This window comes from Ceratotherium simum, chromosome 5 (assembly GCF_057802395.1).
Source record: "Ceratotherium simum simum isolate JZ-2026a chromosome 5, ASM5780239v1, whole genome shotgun sequence".
In the NCBI taxonomy this organism is placed as follows: Eukaryota; Metazoa; Chordata; class Mammalia; order Perissodactyla; family Rhinocerotidae; genus Ceratotherium; species Ceratotherium simum.
Genome location: NC_141904.1, coordinates 57,828,954 through 57,851,035, shown reverse-complemented (window position 1 = coordinate 57,851,035; position 22,082 = coordinate 57,828,954). Strand labels below are relative to the sequence as shown.

Genomic DNA, 22,082 nt, shown 5'->3' with positions numbered 1-22,082 from the left:
GTTGCTGTATTAAAGGGTGGCATTTATATAAAAAGAGCTCAAGAAAGTTATTTTTATGTTGGGATAACTGCAGAGCAAGCCAACTAGTGCCAACTAGCATACCAAAGTATAAGGCAAATTCCTTGAAAGTATCGATCCCTGAGAACTGGGCTGTTCATGGAGATACTGATGGATGAAGGAGTCTGGCCTGGGCCCTGATGATTAACAAAAAAAAGAGGAAGGAGGATATTCTAGGCACAGTTTTTACTTCATGGGAAAAAGCCTTTGGAATTTTAGTTTTAGTCAGGTTCAGAAAGTTTCAGTAGGGAAATGAGGCTACTCAAAAAAGCTAATTCAGTTTTAGGCTGCTTTAATAAATGTAAAATGTCTAGAATGGGGGAGAGAAATTTTCACTCTGCACTGGTCAAGCGACTCTGGAATTCTGGGATCACACTTTAAGAGGGACATTGATAAACTATAATAGCTACAGATAAGAGTGAGGAATTTTGAAACTACCTCATTTGAAAGAAGCTAATTCATTCACTGAGTGAGAGTATCGACTTGGCATCAGACAGGCATAAATTCATATCCCATCTCTGAAGCTTATTAGCCATGTGAATTTGGCAAGTCAAGTAACTTTACTTATCTTTACCTTCCTATATCTATAAGATGGAGATAAGAATAGCCTTTACCTCTTAGGATTTTTGTGAGAGTTAAATGAGATCCATGCATATAAACTTCTTAAGCCAGTGCCTAGAACATAATAAGCTCACCATAAAAGGTAACTTTTATTGACAGGAGTAGTTGAAGAAACTGGATAGGTATCATTAACTTTCGGAAGGGTAACAGAAGAAGAATATGACTTTTTGTATATAGCTCCAGAGAATAGAAGTTACAAGGATATAACTCAATATAAGAAATTTGTTTCTAAGAGTATGAGCTAGCTGACAATAAAGTGGGCTACCTCAGAAAGTGATGAATGCCATTCCCCCTCACCTGTCCCAGGGTACGACTTGATATTTTTGAGAATATTCATGCATCAAATAAGGTACTGAACTAGACATGTGAGTTTTTTTCCAAATCCACTATTCTGATCATTCCTTCCACAGATATTTATTGACCTTGATGGACACTAAGTGGTATGCATAGAGCAGTGTGCAAAACAGACATGGTCATTATCTTTATGGGGAATACTAGTCTGTGCTTTTATGATTCCAGTGGCCATCTTTTCCTTGAAATTCCTTTTGATTCTCCTCTTACCTCTCTGACCATGTCTCCTTTGCCTCCTTCAGTTGTTGTTCTTGTTCATTCCTGTCATGCTTGGCATCCTCCAATCTTCTTTCTCAGGTATCCTTTCTTTTTTTTGTGTACCCTCTGCTTTGGCCATCTCTTCCAGTGTATTTAGCCTTTACAGACTGGGAGATTTATCTTCCTAAAAATGTCTCCATGCTCAAAGACTCTCAGTGACTCCCCATTGTCTGCTGAATAAAAAAGCTTACTGTTTGAGGCCCTTAGCTGGATATTCCAATCCACTTCTCCAAATGTATCTCCAGCTGGTCCTGTAACCTCTGGGCAAATTGGACAACTCCCTACTCCCCATTTTTTTCCTTTGATCATTCCCTTGCCTTCTTGTTTCTCAGGGTCTTTATTTTTTCAGATCCATCTACCCAGGAAAATCACATCTCCACCTGAAATTCTCTTCTTCATTTAAACTCATTGCAAGTGCTAACCTGTTCATGTAGCCTCGATGGATACCTCCAGGGGGAAGTAAACTTGTCCCTCCTCTGAACCATCAGGGTCCATACCTTTCATATAGCATTCTGTTTTTATCTTCTCACCCTTTTAGTTTGTAAATTCCTTGAGGTTTGTTGTTGCTATATTTTAGTAAAACCTAATAGAGTATCTTGCATAATATAAGCATTCAATAAATATTTGGTGACAGAAGAATGGATTATGTGATGGTATAACTTTATTTAAAGAGGAAATTATATTTTATGGATGATAAATTCCTACACTCAAAACTGTTTATTGAGCACCTACTATGTGCCAGGTACTGTTCTGGACACTAAGGATAAGGCAATGAATAAAACAGTCTACGACATGTAGTATGTCAAATGGTGGTAAATGCTGTGATGCAAGGTAAGTGAGGATAAAAGGGATGGATAGTGAAGGAAGTGCTACTTAATATAAGTGGTAAGGGAAGGCTTCTCTGATAGGGTGGCATTTGTACAGAGATAATACATATAAGGGCCCACTATGCATCAGGATTAACTTAAAAATTGTCAAGTTATAATTGAGAAAATTTGATTTGTATTTTTAGTCTCATCCTTTTACATTACACATGAATAATTTGAAAATTAATGTCTCATTAATAATGGCTATTGGGGGCCGGCTCTGTGGCTTAGCGGTTAAGTGCGCGTGCTCTGATGCTGGCGGCCCGGGTTCGGATCCCGGGAGCGCCCGGAGGCACCACTTCTCCGTCCAACGCGAGGCCGAGTCCCGCGTACAGCAACTAGAAGGATGTGAACCTATGACATACAACTATCTACTGGGGCTTTGGGGGGAAAAAGCTGAATAAATAAAATCTTTAAAAAAAAAAAAAATAATGGCTATTGGGATTTGTTTCTCACGGAAAAGTCAGAAAGAAAAGACTCTTGAATATCTCTTCTTTAAGTATAGTTGAAAAAATGTTCAAATTATAATATTTTAATAATATATCCTAATGTTATATTTAAGAGAGTCATACATTTTTCTAATTATAAATTTCAGAGTTGATGGAGCCAAAAGAAATATAGACAGAAGACTGGGTAAAAGAACACCTTCATCACCAGAGCCAGATTATCCTCCAGCTGTAAGTTTATGTTTTTCTTTAAAAAATTTACCTTTATAGTATTTTGATTCTTAATTATTTTAAGTCAATTTCAATATAACTATTATTTTTAAAAGAATAATACATATATTTTAAACTATTTATATTTTTAATTTTTAAAAATTTAAATTACTTAAAATTTTTTCTTGATTTAATTATGTCTTGTTTGTTTGCTTTTGACAGATGACCAGTGAAATTAAAAAGAAAGGAGTGAGTTCAACTTTTTGTATTTCTTGTTTTGAAATGTTCAAAGAAATTATTACAAAGTGGGTCCTTCTAAGACCACCTGCTAAGTCTCATTCTAAAAATGAAAGACATTTAAATATTGAGGTTTTTATTTTCTCTGCCCAAAGGTACAAATGTGTAATGGATCACAATATGGGTTTGAAGAGTTATATTTTTGTTACCATTCCTTATTTGAGGGTTAGTTATAAATATTTTAGTTCTTATTCCAAACAAATAGAAAAATATATTCAAAGTGAAAAATATTCAAAGATGCAAAGGAAATGCATCTCCCTTTTTATTGTCCTAACATTGATATAGTGATAATTACTTATTAAGAATCTATTGTGTGCTAGCCACATGCTAGATGCTTTAAAAAAAAAGGCATTGCATGGGTGACAACATGGGACTCTGACATGATTGGTGGAAAGATGACAACATGTAAAATTTCTTTAACAGCAAAGAATATGGAAACTTATGAAACTGATTACTCAAAAGAGGAATTTATGCAGCGTGTTCTCAGATGAGGGTACAGGGTTTCCAAGTTCCTTGAAGTTCCCTTTGGGGATAGAGGGCTGAGGATACCTCCCTATGGATTAAGGATCTTTGGAAGAGCTTCATTTTAGCTACTCCAAGTTTTTTGTTTTTTTAAAAATACTCTTCTTCCTCTTCCCTCTGCCTCCCAACTTTTCTGGAGATTTTGGCTGTGAATTTGCCTCTTTACTAGGTGTAAGAATTAATACAAAACAACCCTAAAACATTTGTATATATTTAACGTGAGGCTGGGTGAATTGCAAGACACATTTGTGTGTATGTGTTTAGCATCCTCACTCTTCCTCCACAGTTCTTGCCTTCTAGTGTCTTGCAATCTAAAATAGGTAGCCGAGCATGAAAACAGTCATTCACTCCTGAACCCACTGCTCTTGGCAATCTGGCTTCTAGGAAGCCTTACCCTGTCCTATGGGTTTGGATATATGACTTCTTTTTTGTTCCCAGTATACCTGTTCACCACTTCATCAGTAATGTCACCAGTGACCACTAATTGTCAAATCCAAATGATATTTTTTCAATACGTCTCTCAATCGACCTCCAGTTGACATTTTAAAAACCTTTTCACTTTTAACTGCATCTGTTCCACATGCACATGGATCAGTGGAACAGAATAGATGACCCAGAAATAGACCCACACAAGTACAGCCAATTGATTTTTGACAAAGGTACAAAAATCAATTCAATGGAGGAAGGCTAGTGTTTTCAACAAATGAGGTAGAGCAGTTGGACATCCATAAAAAAACAGAACAAATCAACAACAACAAAAAACCCCCAAACTTCAGACTAAACCTCGCATGTTGTAAAAAAGTTAACTAAAAATTGATCATAGATTTAAATGTAAAATATAAAACTATTAAAAAGCTTTTAGAAGAAAACACAAGAGAAATGTAAAACTATAAAAATTTTAGTAGAGGGCCGGCCCCGTGGCTTAGCGGTTAAGTGCGCACACTCCGCTGCTGGCGGCCCGGGTTCGAAGCACAGGCGCACACTGATACACCGCTTCTCCGGCCATGCTGAGGCCGCGTCCCACATACAGCAACTAGAAGGATGTGCAACTATGACATATAACTATCCACTGGGGCTTTGGGGAAAAAAAAGGAGGAGGATTGGCAATAGATGTTAGCTCAGGGCCGGTCTTCCTCAGCAAAAAGAGGAGGATTAGCACGGATGTTAGCTCAGGGCTGATCTTCCTCACACACACAAAAAATAAATAAAATAAAAATTTTAGTAGAAAACCAAGGGCGAGGCAAAGTGTTCTTAGACATGCCACCGAAGGCACAATCCTTAAAAGAAAGAAAACCCAATAAATTATGTTTCATCAAAATTAAAACCTATTGCTCAGTGAAAGACCCTGTTAAAAGAATGAAAAGACAAGCTACACACTGGAAGAAAATATTCACAAATCACGTATCCAACAAAGGACTTGTATTTAGGATATATAAAGAACTCTCCTCGACAATAAACATTGTATTAGGTATTCTGTTTTATACTCAGTATAAAAACAAACAATCCAATTGTAAAATGAGTAAAAGACATATAAAATGAATAGACATTTTACCAAAGAGGCTATATGGATGACAAATAAGCACATGAAAGATGTTCAACATCATTAGTCTTAAGGGAAATGCAAATTAAAACCACGATGACTTATCACCACATACCCATTAGAATGGCTAAAATAAAAAATAGTGACAATTCTAGCTGACTTTTGATGCTGCTATTTCGTTTTTATTCTGTTATATTTATTCTTCTGGTTCTCTAACTACTATTTCTCTGTCATCTTCATGGGTTTCTCTTCCCTGCCTAACTGTGGCCCACTGTTACCTTTCCTTGAATCTCCCTGGATGATTCTTTCCTTTTATGATTTCAACTACCTTCCATATATTGATGACTCTCAGAGATTTTTATGCATAAATATCTCAAATTCAACATGTGGAAAAAAATGAACTCATTAGCTTCCTCCATAAGACTCCTCTTCCTCCTTATTCTCTATTCTAGTTGTTGTTATCATTATCTGTCCAGTCGCTCATGCTTAAAACATCTGAGTCTTCACTTCTCTTTCCCCCTCCTCAACTACCCACCTGCCATACAGTTAGTCCCTAAGTGCTGTGAATATTTCTCCAATCAGTTCCCTTCTTGTCCTAGCCTTAGATCAGGCCTTCATCTCTTGCCTTGACTATAGTAGCCATCAGTGGCTTCCCATAACCTCTAGAATTAAAGCTCAATGTGGCATGCGATGTTTTCTGTAACATGACCCCTGCCTATTCTCCAGCCTCTCCTCTCACCATACTCTGTATCATACTTTATGCTTCACCAACATGGACTTGTTTATTAATCCTTGAGAAAATATGACATTTCTCACCTCGCTGCTTTTGCCTGGCATATCCCCTCACCATCCATGCTTCCTTTTACCTGGCTGTCTCTGATTCAGTTCATTCATCAACCCCAGGAAGCCTTACCCTATTCCTATGGGTTTGGATGTATGACTTCTTTTTTGCTCCCAGTATACCTGTTCATTTTTATTATTTTACTTAGCACATTGTATTAGGTATTCTGTTGATCTTTTTATGTATTAAAATGACCTATTTCCTAGTCTTGATGCTGGAATTGCTTTCTAATCATCTTTGTATCTTTAACAGCTATGGTGTTGAGTACCAGTAGTGGATACTCAATAAATGCTTCATGAATGAATAAATATAAGCACTTATGTTCAGTAAAATATAATAGATGTTGTGATATAAGTATGAAGAGACTACAGTGAGGGCATAAAATAGGAAGTTTTCAAAAAAGACTTTGAAAGCACATGGTTTCACTCAGAAAAGATGGATGTCTTTGCTAAAGGAGGAATACATACTTCAATTCTAAGGGTCAAATATATATATGTATATATTTTTTTATTGAGATATAATTGACATATAACAAATATATTTTAGGAGATGAAAGAGTTAAAACACAAAAAGGTATAAGTTAAGGATACATAATTAGAATAATGAATTTTAAACTTCCTCTCCCTAGATAGTCATGTAATAATTTTGCTCATACTTTGTTTTTTATATAATATTTCAGAGCTTGACCCTGACCTGCTCTATAGAACTGCTATAGATTTGAGGGATTAAGAAAATATCTCCCCTGTCTGTAATTAATTCATTTATTCATGAGATAATTAATAAATGTTGATTTATTGATCCTGTGCTAGATGCTGAAGATTGATGAACAAGATGGACGTAGTTTTTGCCCTTATGGAGCTTAAACTCTAAAGGGGAAGACACATAGTAATCAAGTAAACAAATAACGAAAATAATTGTTGTAAGTACTATGAAGGAAATACAGGGTAATATGATAGAGAGTGACTGGTGAGGGAGTGAGGCCATATCTAGCAGGTGGTTGGAGAAGACATCCCTGAAGTAGTGACATTTTTGAGACTTGAATGGTAAGAAGGAGCCAGCCACAGGAAGATGTGGGGTTGAGACTTTCCCAACGAAAGGAACAGCTAAGTTTAATGTCCCTGAAAGAGAAAGCAATTTGTTGTGTTCCAGGAACTGAAAGAAGGCCAGCTTGACTAGAGCATACCGACTTAGCTAATGGGAGGGTATAAAGTGAATTGAAGACGGAGTCAGGGGCCAGGTCGTGAGGGCATTGTAGGCTATGGTAAGGAGTTTGGATTTTATTCACAGTGCAGTGGGAAGTCATTGGAGGAGTCTATTCATGGGAATATTATAGTTTGATTTATGTTTTAATGAGAAATAGCCACTTGACAGTGATGTGGGAAAAACCACTTTGACACTTTGGATAATGGCTTGTGGCCAGGGCAAGAGTAAAAATCAGGAAGAACCAGTTAGTTGTAGAAGACAGCAATCTAAATGAGAGATGATTGTAGTTTAGACTAGAGTGATAGTAATAGACCTAGAAGAAATTGATAGATTTAGGATATATTTTGGTTGTAGAAATGATAGGACTTGCTGGCAGATTGGATGCAGAGGAACCAAGGATGACTCTAGGGTTTCGGCCTGATTTTACAGAGTAATTGGTGCTGTTTGTTGAGATAGCTAAGACTGAGGAAGGAACAGATTAAGAGCTGGGGAGATCAAGAGGTCTCATTTGGCTATGCTGGAGAGTTCAGGAAGAGCTCAGTTCTAAAGAAACATATTTAGGACCCATTGACATATACAGATGATATTTATAGTCATGGGACTAGATGAGATCACCTAGGGAGATAGGGAAGAGGAAGAGGGGGAAGGAGCTCTGGTTTGTTTCTAGACAGATGTCACTTCATTGATACAGTGAGGAATTGGGGACCATCACAGGACTTTTAAGATCAAGCAGCACATTAATGGAGTAGACATAGAAAAAGACCCCCTGGAAGAATTTTGGAGTAAGCAACTAATTGAAAAGAAATTTTTAAGCAGAGACAAAAGTAAAAAATGTCCAACCAGGCTATTCATTCAAAAAATCTTTTTATTTTGAAATAATTTCAGACTTACAGAAAAAAGGTAAAAAGAGTACAAAGAATTACCCTATATGCTTTACCTGTTCCCATAATGTTAACATTCTTGCTTGAAACAATGGTTACTATGGTGGTTGCCAAATAGTAATTTTTCCATCATTCCTTGTACATTTTTTAGTTGGAATTTTGTAGTAAGGAAGAACTTCATCCTTTCTATGTATGTATGTATTTCTTTATTTGTGTCAGTATGGCTATGGAGTCTTATTTTAGCCATTGAGTTATAATGTGTTATTATTATTGTTTACTTTGATGTTTAATTGTCCCAGATTTGGCCAGTGGGAGCCTTTCAAGTTGACTGTTTTTTTTTTTTTTTGTGAGGAAGATCAGCCTTGAGCTAACATCCGACACCAATCCTCCTTTTTTGCCAAGGAAGATTGGCCCTGGGCTAACATCTGTGCCCATCTTCCTCTACCTTATATGGGACGCTGCCACAGCATGGCTTAACAAGCAGTGTGTCAGTGCGTGCCTGGGATCTGAACCGGCGAACCCCAGGCTGCCGCAGTGGAGCGCACGCACTTATCCACTATGCCACCAGGCCGGCCCTCAAGTTGACTCTTAAGTCCTTTTTTACTTATCCCGTCATTCTTTGAGCTCTTATGTTCTGACACAATAAGATGTCCCAGGCTAATCCTGTACTTTTCCTGTTCTAACCCTGAAATCAGTCATTTCTCCAAGGATTCTTGGCTCTTTTTAGTAGAGAATGGTATTTAAAAACCGTGATATGAGTGTTAGGTGTGTTCCTTGACACTGGATGTAATTGTTTCTTGGATCTCTCAGCAGAAAGAGCAAGGAAGTAATTTATCTATCTGTCCATCCATCCATCCTTCTATCATCTAGCTATCTATCTTAAAAAGCCATGAGTTTAGGGCCGGCCTGGTGGCACAAAAGCGATTAAGTTCGTGTGCTCTGGTGAGGCGGCCCGGGTTCGCCGGTTCGGATCCCGGGCGCGCACCGACACACCGCTTGTCAAGCCATGCTGTGGCGGCGTCCCATATAAAGTGGAGGAAGATGGGCATGGATGTTAGCCCAGGGCCAATCTTCCTCAGCAAAAAAGAGGAGGATTGGCAGATCTTAGGTCAGGGCTGATCTTCCTCACAAAAAAACCCCCCCAAAAACAAAAAAAAACCCCATGAGTTTATACTAATGCCTCCTATTCCTGTTCAACATCACAGGGTTCATTCTAGTCTTTCCTCTCTGTTTTTGTAGCTCCCTTCTCTGACAGTGAGAAACTGGGCTTTTATGAACCACAATGTAATTACTTATTTTGTTAAATCCTAGAATACACATAAACAGTTGTAAAATTGCTAACTCATAAGACCGTGAAAAACTTACTCACTATTGTTCAATATTTTTCTATAATTTTTTGTACTTAGCTTGAAGGTATATAGTCAAAATACTGTGTTCAAAAGTATTTTGGTTAGTTCCACACCCCTTTCAGTGTGGCTGTGTTTATTAATTTGAAATTTAGTTAGGTTCATTTGTTTCTGTTTGTTTTTCATTTTGAGTTTCTTCCCCCACCCCATCCTTATTGATTTTCTTTGCTTATATTTTGAGCATGTGAAACAATAACATGGTTTAAAAGTCAGAACTCTACCAAAAGTATACTCAGAGAAGTATCCCCCATCCCTTCTACCCTGTTACCATCCCCCTATACTTTTTACCCATTCAAACCCACTTCCTTTATTTATTTATTTATTTTTGTCTGAGGAAGATTAGCCCTGAGCTAACATCTGTTGCCAATCGTCCTCTTTTTGCTGAGGAAGATTGGCCCTGGGCTAACATCCATGCCCATCTTCCTCTACTTTATATGGGATGCTGCCACAGCATGGCTTGACAAGTGGTGTGTTGGTCTGCGCCCAGAATCCGAACCTGCGAACCCAAGGCCGCCAAAGCGGAGTGTGCGAACTTAACCACTATGCCCCCGGGTCGGCCCCAAACCCACTCCCTTTATATAACCAATTTCATTAATTTCTGGTTTATCCTTTCTGCGTTTAATTTTTCATAAAAGAACAGATATATTTTCTTATTTCTGTTTTATCTTACACAAAATGCACCATACTATAAATATTGTTTTGTGTTTTGTTTAACTTAACAATATATCCTAGAATCACTTCATATTAGTTCATAGAGATCTTCTTCATTCTTTTTTTCCAGCTTTATTGAGATATAATTGATGTATAGCATTAGGTAAGTTTAAGGTATTGATTTGACTTCCTCATTCTTTTTTATTGCTGCACAGCACATCAATGTGTGGATGTATAATAATTTATTCAGCCACTCTCAAATGCTTCCAGTATTTTGCTGCAATGAATAACCTTGTGTACGTGTGTTTTCACACTGTTGGAGGTATATTTTCAATTTCTAAAAGTGGGACTTCTAGATCAATATGTAGTTTTCTTAGATATTGTGAAATGTCTCCCCAAAACGGTAGTGCCAATTTGCGTTCCTACTCACAATTTATGAGAGTGCTTGCTTCCCCATAGTCTCACCACAGAATGTGGGGCTCATATTTTTTATTTTTTGTCAGTCTGATAGGTGACAAATGATATTTCAGGATAGTTTAAATTTGCTTTCTCTAATTATGAGTGAAATTAAACATCTTTTCATATGTTTAAGGGCCACTTTAATAATATTTTCATTGTGAAATGTTGATTCATATCTTCTGCCCATTTTTCTATTGGGTTTCTGGTCTTATTTTCCTCTAAGTTTTAAAAATTATAGTAAAATACACATAACAAAATTTACCATCTTAACCATTTTTTGTGTCTGAGTGTGTGAGGAAGACTAGCCCTGAGCTAACATCCGTTGCCAATCCTCCTCTTTTTGCTGAGGAAGATTGGCCCTGAGCTAACATCTGTGCCCATCTTCCTCTACTTTATGTGGGATGCCGCTACAGCATGGCTTGACAAGCGGTGCGTTGGTCCACGCCTGGGATCCGAACCCACAAACCCTGGGCTGCTGAAGCACAGTGCACGAACTTAACTGCTATGCCACCAGGCCGGCCCCATCTTAACCATTTTTAGGTGTACAGTTTAGTGGTATTTTCAAATTGTTGTGCAACCAATCTCCAGAACTTTTTCATCTTGCAAAACTGAAACTCTGTACTCATTAAACACCACCTCCCCATTTCCCTCTCCCCCCAATCCCTGGCAACTGACATTCTATTTTCTGTTTCTATGAATTTGACTACTCTAAATACCTCATATAAGTGGAATCATACAGTATCTGTTTCTTTGTCATTGGCTTATTTCGTTTAGCACAATGTCCTCAAAGTTCATCCATCCCCTAACTTTTTAAGCATTCTTTACAATTTGAGATATATGTTGCAACTATTATCTTCCAGATTGTCAGTTGTCTTTTGACCTTTTTATTATGACTTTTTTTTGCCATGCAAACATTTTTATCTTTATGTAGTCGGAATTTGTCAATCATTTTTTTCCTTTTTGTATCTGGAATTTGAATCATAGAAAGTTTTTCCCTACCTCAATTTATAGGAAAATTTATCCATTTTTTTCTAGTCTTTGTATAGTTTTATTGTTTAATTTAAATTCCTGATCTATTTGGAATTTATTCTTCTGAATGGTAAAAGGTATGGACTAAATTTATCTTTTTCCAGATGGCTAATCAGTTGTCCCAGAATTATTTATTAAAACTTTCATCTTTACTCCAGTGATTTGAGATGCCACATTTATCATATGTTAAATTTTCCTATGTACTGAATCTATTTCTGGACTTTCTGTTTTTTTCCACTGGTCTCTGTATTCATCCATCTGTACTACACTGTGCTAATTAGAGAGACTTTATAGTTTTAGTGTCTCCTAGGGCTAGGCCTCTCTTGTAGATTTTGTTTCTCAGGGGTTTCTTGGCTGTTCTTGCATGTTTATTTTTCCACATGAACTTTAGGCTCAACTTGTCTGGTTCTATAAAAATGTGTGTAGATACTTTTATGGTTATTGCATTTTATTGGTATTGCATTAAATTAATTTTGGGACAAACTGAAATTTTCAGGATGTTAAAATGTCTTTACCAGATCAAGTATTGTCTTTCCATTTGTTCATGTCTGTTTTTGTCAGACTACTCATTGTTATGGGAGAATTTATGAAATTATATTATACTGCTATTGTACCAGAAGATAACCTCCAAGAGAGTAGGGGCTTTGTCTATTTTGTTTACTATTATCTCCTCAGTATTTGGAACAATGTCTGAATATTTGTAGAATTAATGAATATTTGTTGAATGAAAGAATAGTAAGTTAGACAAAGGATCTTTGTTTTGCCTTGAGAAAATGAAAAGTATACTGAGAACATTAATTTGGTGAGAACTCATCATAAATAAAGAAAAATATAAAATGGTTTCTTTGTAGATTGTACTTTTGGGTAAAATGTTTTTATTCTGAAAACATGTTATTTTTCAGAATATTTTTATTCTGAAAAAATGTTGTCTTGAGAAGACAGCTCAGGAGTTATGTTGAAATGCTACACCATTTGGAACGTTTAATTTTTTCTTATTATGTTCTCAGCTCAACTATATTTATTTGAAGAAATGTGTAGAAAGTAGTCCTATAGTACCTATTCAGCAGGAATGGTTGGATCGTATGTTAATGCTGATACCTGAGTCCCTAAAGAAAGGCAAAAAAAGAGAAGAACTCCTTGAAAGTCTCATAGATGAGGTGTCAAGTGACTTTGAAAAAAGCATGAAGAGACATTTGGGTAAGTAGTATTTAACACATGCTAAGCTTCTTTTACCTTTGCTCCCACGACCCTCCCAATCAAAAGTAGAAATATGAATAATAAATAACAAACATTATATAGTTAACTACATGTATTTCTTAAATATGATTTTTATTTAAAGTTTTTAATTTGAGCCTATAATCTAGTCAAACTCTTTGTAATTTAAGGGCACTTTTTGTAATTTTTTGTGTGCTTATTAGCTAATAGCTTTTTGATTTTTCACTTTATCTTTACCGTTGTAGCTATACTATTTACAGGATTATAATAAAATATTAATGTAGTTGGGGAGATTTATTAGGAGTTTAATCTTTTTTTAAAATTAATTTATTTTTTATTGAGGTAACACTGGTTTATAACATTATATAAATTTCAGGTGTACATCATTATCTTTCAATTTCTGTGTAGACTACACCATGTTCACCACCTAAAGACTAATTACCATCCTCATCGTACACATGTGCCCTGTCACCCCTTGCACCTTCCTCCCTTCCTCCCACCCCTCTGGTAACCACCAATCTAATCTCTGTAACTATGTGTTTGTTGTTCTTGTTTTTGTCTTCCACTTATGAGTGAAATTGTACGGTATTTGACGTCTGACTTATTTCACTTAGCGTAATACCCTCAAGCTCCATCCATGTTGTCAAAAATGGCAAGATTTCATCTTTTTTTGTGTGTGTGTTTGGGGAAGATTAGCCCTGAGCTAACATATGTTGCTGATCCTCCTCTTTTTGCTGTTTTGATTACTATAGCTTTGTAGGACATTTTGAAATCAGGGAGTGTGATGCCTCCAGCTGTGTTCTTTTTTCTCAGGATTGCTTTGGCTATTTGTGGTCTTTTATTTTTCCATATAAATTTTAGGATTCTTTATTCTATTTCTGTGAAAAATGTCTTTGGGACTGTGATAGGGATTGCATTGAATCTGTAGATTGCTTTAGGAAGTATGGACATTTTAACTGTGTTAATTCTTCCAATCCATGAGCACAGAATATCTTTCCATTTGTTTGTCTTCTTCAATTTCTTATGGTTTTCAGTGTACAGGTCTTCCACCTCTTTGGTGTAATTTATTCCTAGGTGTTTTATTTTTTTTTCATTGCAATTATAAATGGAATTGTATTCTTAATTTCTCTTTCTGCTATTTTGTTGTTAGTGTATAGAAACACAATGGATTTTTGTATGTCTATTTTGTACCCTGCAACTTTACTGTATTCGTTTATCATTTCTAATACTTTTTTGGTGGATTCTTTAGGGTTTTCTACATATAAAAACATGTCATCTGCAAATAGTGACAGTTTCACTTCTTCCAATTTGGATCCCTTTTATTTCTTTTTCTTGCCTGATTGCTCTGGCTAGGACTTCTACTACTATGTTAAATAAGAGTGGCAAAAGTGGGCATCCTTGTCTAGTTCCTGTTCTTAGAGGGATAGCTTTCCATTTTTCTCCATTGAGAATGATGTTAGCTGTGGGTTTGTCATATATGGCCTTTATTATGTTGACGTCCTTTTCTTCTATACCCATTTTATTCAGAGTTTTTATCATAAATTGATGCTGTATCTTGTCGAATGCTTTCGCTATGTCTGTTGAGATGTTCATGTGATTTTTATTCTTCATTTTGTAATGCATTGTATCATCTTGATTGATTTGTAAATGTTGAACCATCTTTGCATCCCTGAAATAAATCTCACTTGTCATGGTATATGCTCTTTTTAATGTATTGTTGTATTCAATTTGCTAGTATTTTGTTGAGGATTTTTGTGTCTATGTTCATCAGTGATAGTGGCCTGTAATTTTCCTTTTTTCTGTTATCCTTGTCTGGTTTTGATATCAGGGTAATGTTGGCCTCATACAATGAGTTAGGAAGCATCTCCTCCTCTTCAATTTTTTGGAAGAGTTTGAGAAGGATAAGTATTAAGTCTTCTTTGAATGTTTGGTAGAATTCACTAGGGAAGCTGTCTAGTCCTGGACTTTTGTTTTTTTGGGGGAGGTTTTTGATTACTGTTTGGATCTCCTTACTAGTGATCGGTCTATTCAGATTCTCTATTTCTTCTTGATTCAGTTTTGGAAGGTTATATGATTCTAAGAATTTATCCATTTCTTCTAGATTATCCAATTTCTTGGCATATAGCTTTTCATAGTATTCTCTTATAGCCTTTGTATTTCTGTAGTGTCTGTTGTAATTTCCCCGCTTTCATTTCTGATTTTATTTATTTGAGCCTTCTCTCTCTCTCTTTTTTTTTTGGTAAGTCTGGAATAAATTTTCTTAAGTGGCCATGTCAGTGACCGTTGAGTAGATAGAATTTGAAAAACTGAGAACTTATTGAAGCTTTACTGTATCTGAATTCACCTCCAAAGTAAGGCCAAAATAGTACTAAGAGCTTGATTTTGTTTTCAATAAAGAAATTTTTCTTATACTCATTTTAATACACAGTAAACTATACTATCCATTATCAAAAGTTAGAACCTTTGATTTCAGTAGGTCTTGCAAGGATTTTTCAAGAAGTATTAATTAATACATATATATGTTTTAGTGCAGAGTGTTCTTATGAAACCTCCAGTTAAATGGCTTGAAGATGAAGGTGGCCCTTTACCCGAATCCCCTGTGTAAGTAAATTATTTTAAAAACAGTACTGCATCTAGGTTTGGGTAACAGATGGAAAATAAACTAATCTTACATTCACATCTACAGTTGTGATCTTACATTCACATCTACAGTTGTGAAGCTTAAAGTTATTTTGAACAAATCTAAAAAAATAGTACTAATGTTTTTGTCCCCAAAGGTATCCTCTACACTGTGCTTGTCTAGTTGCTTACACAGTTAGGGGAACCTTTATGGCTGTATAGCTCAACTTGGCCTTAGGTAAGCTTCAGTGTATGCCAGACAGATTTTTCCATCCCTTCTTCCCAATCCTAAGGACTAAGTTCATTTATCTCTACCCAGGGTAACTGAGCCAGAACACAGTGGAAGTTAGCAGGGCACTCATGCCTGGCCCATCAGCTTGCCTTACCCACAAATGATCTCTCTGAAGATAATGCACTTTCAAGATCTTGATGTATTTTTATTACATGCATATCTCCTAAGGCTCCCATTGCTGGCCACATTTCCCTCTTCTCAATCCCCAGTCTTTTCACTTTAATACTAATTTCATGTTATAAATATTATTTCTTAGAATTTAGAGTGTATTGTTTGAATCTTGTTTAATATGGTATTTTGCTTTTTCAGAGGCCTGGATTATTCTAATCCTTGGCATTCTAGCTATCTGCAGACAAGAAAGCAAATATTAGCTAATTTGCACATTGTTCATCCAACTATGAGAATGTTACTGGACCTTGGTTATAAGACATTTGCCAATACAGTTTTGCTGGACTTAACAGGAATTAGGTAAAATCCCATACTTATTAATTAACGTTTAAAATTTGAATATTTCCTGCTTGAGTCTTTATATTTTTGACTGTATAAGTTTTAAAACTGGTTGATAAATCTTCAGAACTTTTCTTTAGATTAAAAAAATTTTTTAATTTTTCTTTCTTGTTTCAACAATTGTGTATCAAGACAAATATCTATCAGTTGCTTTAGGTCATTTTTATTTTTCTCATAAATAGAGCTAAAGGCCCAATTGATTGTGAATCACTGAAAGATGACCTATCAATACAAGCTAGAAAGGCAGAAGAGAAGATAATGAACACATGGTATCCAAAGGTTATAAGTCTCTTTACCAAGAAGGAGGCACTAGAAGGCATTAAACCTGAAAAATTGGATGCATTTTATAACTGTGTCTCTACGCTTATGTCAAATCAGGTAAATATGTTTTTTATATTTTAAATGATAATGTTATTAAAATTAGTTTAGTATTTTAAATAAAATTCTATTTAGACATATTGCTAACTATTTTGAAATAAATTAAGAAAAACATTCTTGCTATAATTTTATTTAAATAAAGTTAGCAGAAAAATGCTCCGTTTCTGAAGCAATCTAAAATGAGAGGAAAGTCTAGAAGTACGTGTTAATGTTATGAGGAATTATTGGGCTCATGCTTAAAAGCTATAAGCTAATTATCTATAGCTTTATTGGAATATATTAATAAAAGAACTATCCTAGTAAACATATTTTTGAACTTATGAAATTTCAAGTTGATTGACATTTTGTTCTCAGTAAAATCTTGGTTAGAAATGTTATTGATCATCTTTAAATGACAAACACAAAGAGAATATTAATTTTGTGCAATTATATTTATGGGCTCCTCAAATTTTACTGTTGTAGAAATACAATTCTAGAAAAATAGTTTTGAATAAAAACTTTCCCTTGTGGTAAAGATCTGCAAAGATTCTGTGAATGTTGCACTGTATCTTTAAAAGGATTATATATATATATATTTAATATCTAGTCTGTGACATTGTAATTAATATACATGATCTCCTTTCTAGCTTTATCCCCTTAAGACAACTATGATTATTTGAATGAGGATAATTTTCAGGACTAAATGGATTGATAGAATGACTTAATTATAGATGACAGTTCACAGATTTTAGTTAAAAGTGAAATTTGTATTTTCTAATGTAATAGTAATTTATGACGTCATGCAGCTAAAGGATCTCTTAAAGAGAACTGTAGAAGGATTTGTAAAACTCTTTGACCAAGAAGATCAACAAGGGCTGCCAATATTTAAGATGGAATTGACGTTTGATGATGATAAAATGGAATTTTATCCTACCTTTCAAGATTTGGAAGATGTTGTTTTGGGTTTGGTAGAGCGAATAGCTGAAGCTCTGCAGGTATTACTTTATCCTTATCCACTGGGTTTCTTTATATAGCTCTTTTTCAGAATTTTAAAATTGAGTTGGAGCTCTATAAAGTGTATATGTAAATAAAATGCTATAACTTTTTGTTTTATTTCCATCCTGCAAGTTATTTTAAATTAAAAAATACTTTCTCTTTGAGAAAATCTCCTGGCTGGAGATGACATTTTTCTTCTTAGAACTTTTATTGTAGTTATAAATTGACATTTTTATGCGTGTCTCATCTTCCCTGCTGAGTCGTGAGCTTCTTAAGGACAAGATCCAACTCATATTAGCTCTTTCTAGAGCGTTCTAGTATAATCACTTTGACATTATAGTTGCTCAATAAATATTTGTTGAATGATAGAAAAATAACCCAACTTAAGTTTTATATTAGGCTACAAACTATACAATTTTAAATCATTATTTTTCATCAAGTTATCTTCCCTTGGCCCATTGAAATCTGAAAAAAATATTTAAAAATATAGTATAAGACCTACATATAGACCAATTGCACAGATAATTATTTCATAAATTGTCATTTTTATTTATGTTAGAATGTCCAAACAATACCCTCTTGGCTATCAGGAACTTCAACAACTGTAAATCTTGACACAGAACTTCCTGAACACGTGTTACAGTGGGCTCTTAATACGCTGAAGGTGGCAGTACATCAAAACTTAGAAGGAGCAAGAAAACATTATGAGACATACGGTATATATGACATATATAATATTATACCTTTTTTTACCATAAAAGAGTGTAATTTTATTTTTACTAGAATTTGGTCAGATAATTGATTGTCTGGGGGCTGTCATGAAAGAGCAGAGAGAGCCAGAAGTGAGCATAGGCATGATTTTTGGCAGAGTCAAGGATCAAACCCAAGAAACTTGAATTCTGTTGTCTGGTCCAAAGGGTGAATGTTAACTGGAGCAGGGTGATGAAGCCAAAAAGTAGAAAGAAGAGATGTTGGAATAAGGAGAAAGCCAAATTGAGGGTGAAAGCAAGGTAATTTCTAAGAATAATTTTGAAGAGCTTGCAGCTCAATTTTATAGTCTCCTCAAGTGTGTATGTGGTCAGGATAAATAAATAGTTATTTGACATTCTGTTAACCCAAACCTTTTATTAACTGGCTTATCTGTACCTCTAAGTTATTTTAAGATTATTATATACCCAATTATCTTTATTTTAAAATATCTGTGTTTAACCTGGTTTGCTTGTTGTCTGTTTTATTTTATGCTATCTGTTCCTATTAACATATGTCAATACTTTATTAATAATATTTAATTGAATAGACTGCTCCATTCCATGACCATATAAAAAAAGCACTTTATCTTTTTTAAAGGGTGTCATTGAGATTTAAATTAGATTATTAATTTTCAGTTGCAAAATATAGTTGGCTCCTTGATGGGACTGCAGATGAGCTGATAGAAACTTTTCAGGCAGAAGATCATACTTTTGATGAATACACAGAGGTAAGTGGTAATTCTGTTTTTCATTAATGCTTTGTGAATTGCTTTTTAAAATTAGGATCTTTTTATTCTATAAAATAAATGTTTCAATTAAAGTTAATAGAATTTCTTATGCAAAACATTATTTTAGTAAACTTATAGGTTCACCTCATAATTTCTTTAGTCATTTATTTACTCACTCATTGATTCAACAAAAATTTCTTTATCACATTCAGACACCTAGCAAGATTTTGGTGATGCAAAAATAAATAATACATATACATTGTTCTCAGGAGCTTATATTTGGCCTGGAAGCCAGACATAGAAATAACAACTATAATATATTGTGATAAGAACTGGAGTAGAGATATGGACAAATTGTGGTGGAAGCACAGAAGAGGGAATGATTGCTTTTGCTTTGGGAAATTGGTGAAGGTTTCTAGAAGAAGTGCAAAGTGAGCTAGGCTTTGAAGTAGGTGTTTCAAGGTGGAGAAGAGAGGGAATGTAACATGAACAAAAGCCAAAAGTGTTTAGAGGTGTTTGGAGAACATTAAATAAACCAAAATAGTGAAGAATAGGTAACAAGAATATAGTACATGGCAGATTTAGAATATGAAGTTGAATATATAAATTGGAACCACATGGGAAAATCTTCAGGTGTCTCTGCTCAAGAGTTTGTATGTTGTTTGGAAGATTTCTAGCCATGGAAGTAATATACTTGGATCTAAATTTTAGAAAGATAATTCTGGCAGCAGTGGGGAAAAAGCAATTGAGTGAGAAAAGCTTCCTATCCCGTGAAGGGACCTTGTTCTATTGGTTAAAACTAGACTTCTGTTTCTTCATCTTCTCCCTTTCTATTGACTGTTCAGATTTTATTTTTAATGTACAATTTAGAAATTTTAATTTTTTTCCAACCATTTATGATGAAAATTTTAAACATACAAAGAAATTGAAGGCATTTTATGAAGAGTACCACCTAGATTCTAATATGTTACTAAATTTGCTTAATCATATATTTATTCATCAATCCATCCCTTTTTCCATCCTTGATTAATTTCAAGAATGATTAACTTTTTAAAAATCAACTTTATTGAGGTTTAGTTTACATACAATAAAATGCACCCATTGTAATTATACAGTTAGATGAGTTGTGACAAATTTATGCACTCATGGGACCATCACCAGAGTCAAGATACAGAACATTTTGACCACCTCAAAAGGTTTCTTGTATCCCATCCCAGTCAGTTCTCCCCAAACCTGACCTCAAGCAACTGCTGACATGCTTTATGTTACTATAGATTTTCTTTTTATTGAGGTAACATTGGTTTGTAACATTATATAAATTTCAGGTGTATATATCATTATGTTTCTACTTCTGTATAGACTACATCGTGTTCACCACTAAAAGTCTAATTGCTATCCATCACCATACAAATGTGCCTCTTTACCCCTTTTGCCCTCATCCACCCTCCTTCCCCCATGGTAACCACCAATCTATTCTCTGTATCTATGTGTTTGTTTGTTGTTGTTGTTGTTTTTATCTTCCATTTATGAATGAAAACATATGGCATTTGGCTTTCTTTGTCTGACTTATTTTGTTTAGCATAATACCCTCAAGTTCTATCCATGTGTCCCAAATAGCAATATTTTATCTTTTTTTTATGGCTCATTAGTATTCCATTGTATGTATGTACCACATCTTCTTTATCCATTCACCTGTTGATGGGCACTTAGGTTGTTTCCCTGTCTTGGCTATTGTGAATAATGCTGCAATGAACATAGGGGTGCATATATCTTTTTCAATTAGTGTTTTTGTGTTCTTTGGATAAATACCCAGAAATGGAATAGCTGGATTGTGTGGTAGTTCTATTCTTAATTTTTTGAGGAATCTCCATACTGTTTTCCATAGCGGCTGCACCAGTTTACATTCCCACCAGCAGTGTGTGAGAGTTCCCTTTTCTCCACATCCTCTCCAGCACTTGTTATTTCTTGTCTTGTTAATTATAGCCATTCTGACAGATGTGAGGTGATATCTCATTGTAGTTTTGATTTGCATTTCCCTGATAATTAGTGATGTTGAATATCCTTTCATGTACCTGTTGGCATCTGCATATCTTCTTTGGAAAAATGTCTGTTCATATCCTCTGCCCATTTTTTAATTGGGTTATTTTTTTGTTATTGAGTTGTATGAGTTCTTTATATATTTTGGATATTAACCCTTTGTTGGATATATGATTTGCAAATATCTTCTCCCAGTTGGCAAGTTGTGCTTTTTGTTTTGTTGATGGTTTCCTTTGCTGTGCAGAAGATTTTTAGTTTGATATAGTCCCATTTGTTTGTTTTTTCTTTTGTTTACCTTGCCTGGTGAGACATGGTATTCAAAAAGACACTGCTAAGACCGATGTCAAAGAGCATACTGCTTTTTATTTTCTTTTATGGTTTCAAGTATTACATTCAAGTCTTTAATCCATTTTGAGTTAATTTTTGTGTATGGTGTAAGATAGTGGTCTACTTTCATTCTTTTGCATGAGGCTGTCCAGTTTTCCCAGCACCATTTATTGAAGAGACTTTCGTTTCTCCATTGTGTGTTCTTGACTCCTTTGTCGAAAATTAGCTGTCCATAGATGCATGGGTTTATTTCTGGACTCTTAATTCTGTTCCATTGACCTGTGTGTTTGTGCCAGTCTCATGGTGTTTTGATTACTGTAGCTTTGTAGTATACTTTGAAATCAGGGAATGTGATGCCTCTAGCTTTGTTCTTTTTTCTCAGGATTGCTTTGGCTATTTGGGGTCTTTTGTTTTTCCATATTAATTTTAGAATTATTTGTTTTATTTTCATGAAAAATGTCATTGGAACTTTAATAGGGATTGCATTGAATCTGTAGATTGCTTTAGGTAGTATGAACGTTTTAACTATGTTAATTCTTCCAATCCATGAGCACAGAATATCTTTCCATTTGTTTGTCTTCTTCAATTTCTTATAGTTTCGGTGTACAGGTCTTTCA

General features: G+C 34.9%; 1 protein-coding gene across 1 annotated transcript in view; it reads left to right on the top strand.

Annotated features, from left to right (window-relative positions):
- DNAH12 (dynein axonemal heavy chain 12) overlaps positions 1-22,082 on the top strand; it is a 211,395-nt gene that overhangs the window by 5,011 nt on the left and 184,302 nt on the right. Inside the window, exons 4-12 of the mRNA XM_014793143.2 lie at positions 2,749-2,830; positions 3,032-3,058; positions 12,646-12,835; positions 15,382-15,454; positions 16,074-16,232; positions 16,454-16,649; positions 17,435-17,623; positions 18,184-18,340; positions 19,010-19,101. Of these exons, the coding sequence (XP_014648629.2) occupies positions 2,749-2,830; positions 3,032-3,058; positions 12,646-12,835; positions 15,382-15,454; positions 16,074-16,232; positions 16,454-16,649; positions 17,435-17,623; positions 18,184-18,340; positions 19,010-19,101 (1,165 nt within the window). The remainder of the gene's footprint in view (positions 1-2,748; positions 2,831-3,031; positions 3,059-12,645; positions 12,836-15,381; positions 15,455-16,073; positions 16,233-16,453; positions 16,650-17,434; positions 17,624-18,183; positions 18,341-19,009; positions 19,102-22,082) is intronic.